Source organism: Rhinopithecus bieti, unplaced genomic scaffold, assembly GCF_001698545.2.
Source record: "Rhinopithecus bieti isolate Rb0 unplaced genomic scaffold, ASM169854v2 scaffold_10612, whole genome shotgun sequence".
In the NCBI taxonomy this organism is placed as follows: Eukaryota; Metazoa; Chordata; class Mammalia; order Primates; family Cercopithecidae; genus Rhinopithecus; species Rhinopithecus bieti.
The window spans coordinates 235,552-243,538 of NW_016806990.1; the positions used below are offsets into that span (position 1 = coordinate 235,552).

At 38.6% G+C, this 7,987-nt stretch overlaps 1 protein-coding gene across 1 annotated transcript; it reads right to left on the reverse strand.

Moving 5' to 3' along the window:
• Positions 1 to 1,937: 1,937 nt before the first annotated feature.
• On the reverse strand, positions 1,938 to 3,002 carry LOC108534334 (trace amine-associated receptor 4-like). Its single transcript, XM_017879643.1, has one exon. The coding sequence runs from the start codon at positions 3,000 to 3,002 to the stop codon at positions 1,938 to 1,940; it is 1,065 nt and encodes a 354-aa protein (XP_017735132.1).
• Positions 3,003 to 7,987: the final 4,985 nt, after the last annotated feature.

A 7,987-nucleotide genomic window follows, 5' to 3' on the forward strand; every position in this document is an offset into this window, starting at 1 on the left:
TCTTTACCTGCCTTTGAGAGCACATAGGACAGAATAATTCTTGATTCCTCAAAATCTGTCTGATATGATTTGGGTCTGCGTCCCCATATAAATCTCATGTCAAATTGTAATCCTCAGTGTTGGAGATGAGGCCTGGTGGGAGGTGATTGGATCATGGGGGTAGATTTTCCCTTTGGTGCTATTCTCTTGATAGTGTGTGAGTTATCATGAGATCTGGTTGTTTACAAGTGTGTAGCACCTCCCTCCTGCCTCTTTCTCCTGCTTCAGCCCTGTAAGATGTGCCTGCTTTCCCTTTGCCTTCTGCCATAATTGTAAGTACCCTGAGGCCTCCCCAGCCATTCTTCCTGTACAGCCTGCAGAACTTTGAGCCAGCTCAAACTTCTTATTTATAAGTTACCCTTGGCCTAGCTCCACTCTGCACCAGGCTCTTCTTCCTCTCTGCTGACATTGCTGAGCAACAGTGGTCTCAGGTCTACCACTGAATTCCTGGGTAAGGAAGCAGAACAGTAGCTACCCAGCGGCAACAGCTTACCACAGACTTTGCCACATGCCCTGTCTTTGCAATTTCACTTCAGTGGGTAAAAGTACTTGCTTAAACTTGCTTCCTCATGCTGATCTTCTGGAAGATGGCTTAGTGACCCCTTCTCTGATGCTCTAACTCCACTTCCCCAGCTTTCCCTTGACTCTAACAGAGGCGCTGGTTCCCTTACCAAACCTGATGCTACAGTCCTTTGGTCAAAAATGCAGGCAGTCTCTCCACAACCTCATGCCAGGCTAAATTTTCTTCTGTCATGCTCTCTTGGCTTCTTGTGCCTGGCTCTGTCATAACACACATTACCCTGTAGTGTAACTGAGCAGCTATGGTCTCTCCTATGAAGTCAAAATTCTCGTGAGGCCAGGGTTTGAGTTTTATTTATCTCTAAACCTTAAGCAATCAGAACAACACTTGGCACATAGTAGGTGTTCAATAAATGTTCATTGAACCGAGTGGCTTTTAATACAGAGAGCAAGTATCATGGAAGTTACCATTCCCCCTGAGATAATGGCTACTCTGCTCAACTTAGATGAGTCCTGGGAAGAGGAGATTTGGTTTAGGAATGAAAATGGCTGCTTCACTCTCCTTGACCTAGCCTAGGAAGAGCATGTGGAGCTGTTCTGAGAAACAATTGAGCTAATGTTTGTGGACACCCATGTAAAGTTCAATCTGGGAGGATAATGAATATGTTGTGTACACACTTATGCAAGACATGGATGCATCCCCACTATGTGTACACACAGGCTGCATATATACATGGATCAAAAGTGTATATTGGGAGAAAGACAGCATATTTTCCTAAACTCTTTATTCATTTATCTCATTTAGTAAGACAGTCCAATTTTATCAAATATTGCAAATCTCACGTCAATTCTTTCTGAAAAGAGGTTTAAGCCAAAATCATTACAATGGGAAGTAACTACAACTGTCTGCGTCCTTCACCCCTTCCGTGTCACTAGCTTGCTCCATAACTCAGACTTCCTGTATGCCCAGGCTCTCTCCCACTCCCCTAACAAGCAATGACAATCTCAAGAAAGATTTAGATAACTCAGACATACAAGGCTGTCAATGATTGTGGAAACCAACTTTGCTTTTGCATCTGATGTTTTCAAGTTAAAGTGAGAAAATCTCTATATGATTTAAGCCAAAAGACTCAAATTCTAGATCCCTAATTTGGAATCTCAGGAGTCAGCAAGACTTGGGAGAGATTCTTTTTAGAGTTGTCTTTCCCCAAAGCCCAGAAATGGACCACTTTGGTAGCTTTAGTATACTTGGAAGGCTAGATCTATGACCCCTACCTAGATATTCATTACACCAACTGGAAGGATCTCCTTATCTAGTCAATTCATGCCCCTACTTGTGTAGAGAAGGGGCATCCAAGATTCCCCACCAGAAAAGAGTCCTATTGAATGAGGAACACAACCTGAGCACGGGCAGGAAACAGGCTTAGGGTGGAAGAGTCAGCGCGGAAGATCATGCCTGTGACAATCATCCTCAATGCCTTGCGAAACCAAGGATAAAACATGCCATATATAATGGGATTGAAAGCCGAGTTGAAATAGCCTAGCCAGAGGAAGACATTGCACAGATCTTCAGGGGTTGTAAAATTAATGAAAGGATCTGTGATCGTCAAGACAAAGAAGGGCAGCCAGCACAACACAAACACTCCCATGACTATTCCTAAGGTCCTGGTGGCCTTGCTTTCTGTTTTATAGGATGTCTTTTTTTTGCTTTCTGACCCAGCCTGTTTAGTCCTAGAACCTGTGCCAATTTGCTTAGCATGCTTCCTGGCAACTGTGAATATGTGTATGTAAATTCCCACCATGGTCGTCCCAGGGAGAAAGAAAGCTATAAAGGAGACCAGTACCCCCCAGAGCTTATTAAATATTAACACACACAAAACTGTGCAATCAATGACTGCAACAAACTCTTCTGCACCAATTATGTTTAGTTCTGAGAATACCAGGCCAAAGGCAAAAAGGATGGGAATGGACCAACTGATGAGTAGAAAGAGTTCTATGACAGGGATGGTAATTCTGGTGACATATTGCAATGGGTCGCAAACAGCATAGTAACGGTCAACTGAGATGAAGCAGAGGTGAAAAATGGAGGTGGTGCAGAGCATGATGTCACAGCAACTGTGGACTTTGCAAAAGAAGTCTCCAAAATACCAGCAGGACTCGATGGATCTGATCATACTGAAGGGCATGACCACACAGCTCAGCAAAAAGTCAGTGGTGGCCATGGAGAGGATCAAGAAGTTGGTCGGGGAGTGGAGCTGCTTGAAGTGAGCGATGGAAATGATTACGATCATGTTGCCCAGCATAGTCATCACTATAGCCCCGATCATGACCAGGTACATGGCCCAGACACTCAGCACCGGCTTCACATTTCTAGGGCATGAATTGTTAACTGAACTAAAGCAAAATTGTACTGTTGAGGGGTTCTGAGGGTCAGGCAAATTCATCGTCTTTGTCTCATGGGTACTATGAATCTTGTTCAAAAGGGCTGTGTTCCTCTCAGTTCTGTGTAAGAAAGACACAGTACAACAATACAAATCACCAGCAGCACAGCTTTTTTTCAGAGGCCAAATTAAGCCTGCATGTACAATCCAAGTATGAATTCACTACTGACCAGGAGCACTGCTTCCTAAAACTTTGCATGCATACAAAGTTAGGCATCTTTTTAAAACACAGATTCTGATTCTGAGGGAGGGCTGAGAGTCTGCATCGAAGCTCTCAGCAGATGCCAGTGTTGTTAGTCCAAGAACCACCTCTCGAATAGGAAGGTGCTAAAGAAAACCGGATTGCTATTAGGTCATCGTCGTCTCAGTAATACAGGTGAATGCACATTCCAGTTGCCCTAATATTAACCTTAATTCAGGATTCCAAATCCGTAGGCAGATTGAGTTTTTCCTGTCCCACTTACAATGGACAAATTTTAAACAATAAAAGCTCCTCAAGGATTATGAAGAACTATGGAACTATTTTTTAACGTTTAGCTTAATCAATAATTATGATCTGAAGATTATGCTGATGCTTCTTTTTAACTTTATGTGTGGGCATTTGCCAGTGCTTTCCATCCTGCAACTTATAACATACTATTCAATTAAGGAAACATTTCTGTCTCCAACGTGGAGAACAACATAGTTTTTAGAGTTTTGAGCTATATTACGGCAAATTAAAAATATGCTGAGGATAACAAAATTATACTTGAATAATCAAAATATAAAGGAAAACCCACAAATAACAGACTCTATAAATCTGTGGCTTATCTCCTTTCATTTAGCAGCCATATTCATGAATTCAAATTCAAGTTGAGGTCCTCTTCCCCTGTTTTTGTCTTATATTCGTAACAAACGTGATATGTGTGAGTGTTCACTGTTTAATCTATCATTTTGTATAATTAATGCTGTTGCCCTTGTAATGTGAAAATAATGAGACTGATTCACCCAGAGTATGACATGGTTTGATTTGTTTTTCCAGTGCCGGAGCTGGATGTGTAATTCTGGTGACCAATGTGATTTAAGGCCAGTTGAAATGGACTTTGGCCTGAGAATAGGCTAAAACTAAATGGTCCGTTGGGAAAATGAACCCATAAGCACGTCCTCACCAGATTTAATTGAAAAGACATTAATAAAATACAAGCACCTTTAAAATACTATTTTCACTATTTTATATAATAGCTTAGCAATTATGTCCAATATCTGTGTATTATTTGAAATGTTACCATTATGACATGTTTTATTTGCTCTGGGTATAGTAACTTGATTTCTTAAATTGTTTTAGGGTTTTTAAAAAAATACCAATCACATACCAAACGATTAAGTTGTACTTGAAACACCAAGCCATAGGGAAATAAAATGTAAGAAGAACAAAGATGTGTTCAGCTCCTTTACAAAGTGCAGACTAGCAATCAGAATACACAAAATAAATTGTTTACTAGTCACTTTGGTTCCAAAGCTCTAAAAGGCTGCAAATAATCAAATCTTAATATCTAATACTTTATTTAATAAGTTAAATTTAGCCTGCTGTTTATCTCCCCTGCATTTGTAATTTAAAAACTTTTCCTCAGTTCTTTTAAAATTCTATTAAAAATCAATCTTTAAGAAAGCTAACTACAAAGTCACTTCAGCATTTGCGACTATATATTCATACATAGAGCATTTCCCATACAAAATTTTACATTTCATTATATAGGTTTTAGAGTTTTAAGTTCCATGTTTGAAAATCTATTCACCAAAAGAATATAAGTTAACCTCCTCGGTTTAAAAGTGAATTTATTTATTTATTTATTTGAAAACATGGCATGAAACAACTTCTAGAAATTAACAGTATTCTCTCATATATTACAGTTGCATATATGAAGGAAATGGTTAAACATTTAAGTGTTAGATTAAGACAAGAAGATAGAGTAAGACACACATATATATTTTTAAAATTATTACATGGGTGAATTGTTAAGGTAATGTCAAAGATAAGAATAATTTCAAACTCCTATCTTAAGCTCTTGGCGAAAAGTTATGAAAGCAAATAACCACATGCAAATATGACTGCTGGCTTGCTTGTTTGCTAAAGGGAAATGATTATACAATTAAATCAAGTTGGAGTTTTGTTTATTATTTAAAACTTAACAGAATAGAGATTCCTTTTATTTGGAGATTCGCCTTCAGAAAAGATAGATACAGCATTTTTTTTTAACAAAATAAAATAAAATTAAGCCTTTTGTGACATCTCACTTTTATCATTGGATATGATTGTGCCTTTTTCTCTTTTTTACTGATAACATTTCCCCAAGCATCAGCAACAAAGGGCTAAATTAATTATAACATTGCAAACAACCACCCATGGAAATTATTAGTTATTTCTTCTAGGAGGCAGAAAGAAACATCCGTTGACAATTCTGGAGAGAAGAGCAAGAATTGCATAGTTTTTTAGTTCAAATGTAGTTCTTTAAGGGAGAAGATGATAGACTAATGAAACATTATACAAGAACGCTGAAATAATAATTTTGAAAATGTAAACAATTATTGGAGTTTCAAGGAAAAGGGGATTTATGCAATAATTTTTTTCTCCAGTACTAGAACTCTAAAAGTATGTTCGTATATACATATTTCCGTCAAATAAAAAGGGGGAATATAGCTCAACTAGTTCAACAATGCATTGTAAATAAATGGAAAAAATTAGGAGAGGACATATCATACCTGCTTTATCAGGCATGATTTTTCTCTTACTGGTTACATAGCCCAAACAATCTACTTCTGCAGCCACTTTCACAAAAATAGTAATTTTGTCTTACTTTGATGTATCTCATCCATACAATAGTGGCATAGGTAAGGGAAATTATTGGTAAGTTAGACTTAAGAAAGATTTACTGTGGGTCTTCACATCATTGTTTCTTTCAAATCTCAGCGATTTAAGAAAATGAGCCAGATTTATTTTCATGGGTCAGTATTTTAAGAGGGGTGTCTTTCAACATGCAAAAATAGCAAACGAAGAAAATAAACCTATCTGATTTTTTTCTGTTCTAATAAATTCTCCTTTGGCTTGCCAAAATTTGGCTAATTAGGCTGGTAAAATTAATATCATTAAAAGGTGAGTTATCTGGTTCCTTACCAAGCAAATTTGCACTGTGTTCTCTCGCTGTCTGCCCTGCTCATTTCCTAGGAACCTGGGGCCACACTATTGTAGGTAGGCTCCTAGCAGGCTGTGCTGTTACCAGTATTTATTCCTAAAATACGCCTCTAGGGGCAGTGTCCTTTGTCCTGCTTTTGACCAGTGTGTCTTTTCACAACCTTCAGTGTGCTGCCAGCAAGAGATTAGACTAAGTTACCAGAGAAATGGCTCTGGGAGGGAGCTTCAGTTCTGTGCAAACATTGCTATGACCTCAGAGGGACAACAAGGACTAGCCTCACACAAGAACAAAGGTAGGAACAAAGAAAAAGAGGGAGGGAAGGAAAGGAGGAAGAGAGGAAGGGAAGAAGGGTGGGAAAGAAGAAGGAGAAAATGTAGTTGAAATACAACTCATGCTCCGTCCACTTATTACCAAATGCTAGATAATGCATTCATCCTGTGAATTCTTTAATCTCTAGTGAAAGTTTGACTCATTTTATATCTTTTCTTGAGCCCACGGAGGTCAAGGTTGTAGTGAGCTGTGATTGTGCCACTGCATTCTAGCCCGTGTGACAGAGTAAGACCCTATCTCAAAAAAAAAAAGAAAGAAAGAAAGAAAAGAAAAGAAAATTGTTAGCAATTATTTGGGACAAATCTAATGATGCAAAATTAGTATTCTTATTTAGTACAAACAATCGTCAATCAAAGCCAGTTTTTCCCATTGTAAATCTTAGGATATGTGCATTTGCGTGAATGTATTATGTGCGTATGATTAATACATTTTCTCTCAAAAAAAAAAAAAAGAAATGACAAGGGGAATCGATATTGCTGGTATTCATTTTGGAAATGATCTTTATATATTTGTCATTTATAATATTGGTAATGTTTAAGAGAATTTAGCATGTTAAAATACTTAAAATAACTTTGTGATTACCACTTAAAATATATTATTAAATAATTGATTTAAACATAATTTTTAAGTTGAAAGGCACAAGAGAAGTTTAATGTAAAAGGTATTTATAATTTTAGGAATCTTCAAATTCACTATATTTGTAAGTAAGTAATTAAGTTTACAATTTAAGTATTATGGAAGTTTTTATGTGTCTGATAATTAAATCATCAATAAGAGAACTTATTTAATAAATTCAGATAAAATATTAAGGGAATTAAATTCACTAGTCTGTAACTGCCACTTGAAAGCTGTTAAAAGTTGCTAAATGTAGGCCGGGCGCGGTGGCTCAAGCCTGTAATCCCAGCACTTTGGGAGGCCGAGACGGGCGGATCACGAGGTCAGGAGATCGAGACCATCCTGGCCAACACAATGAAACCCCGTCTCTACTAAAAATACAAAAAACTAGCCGAGCGAGGTGGCGGGCGCCTGTAGTCCCAGCTACTTGGGAGGCTGAGGCAGGAGAATGGCGTGAACCAGGGAGGCGGAGCTTGCAGTGAGCTGAGATCTGGCCACTGCACTCCAGCCTGGGCGACAGAGCAAGACTCCGTCTCAAAAAATAAAAATAAAAATAAAAAATAAAAAAATGAAAATAAAAATAAATTGCGTGTCCTGCTCTCTGCCACAGACAAGGATAAGGTCGAATTTATTAGAAAATACTTTTCTTGGGCCGGGCGCGGTGGCTCACGCCTGTAATCCCAGCACTCTGGGAGGCCAAGACGGGTGGATCATGAGGTCAGGAGATCGAGACCATCCTGACTAACACGGTAAAACGCAATCTCTACTAAAAAAAAAAATACAAAAATTAGCCGGGCGTGGTGGCGGGCCCCTGTAGTCCCAGCTACAAGGGAGGCTGAGGCAGGAGAATGGCGTGAACCCGGGAGGCAGAGC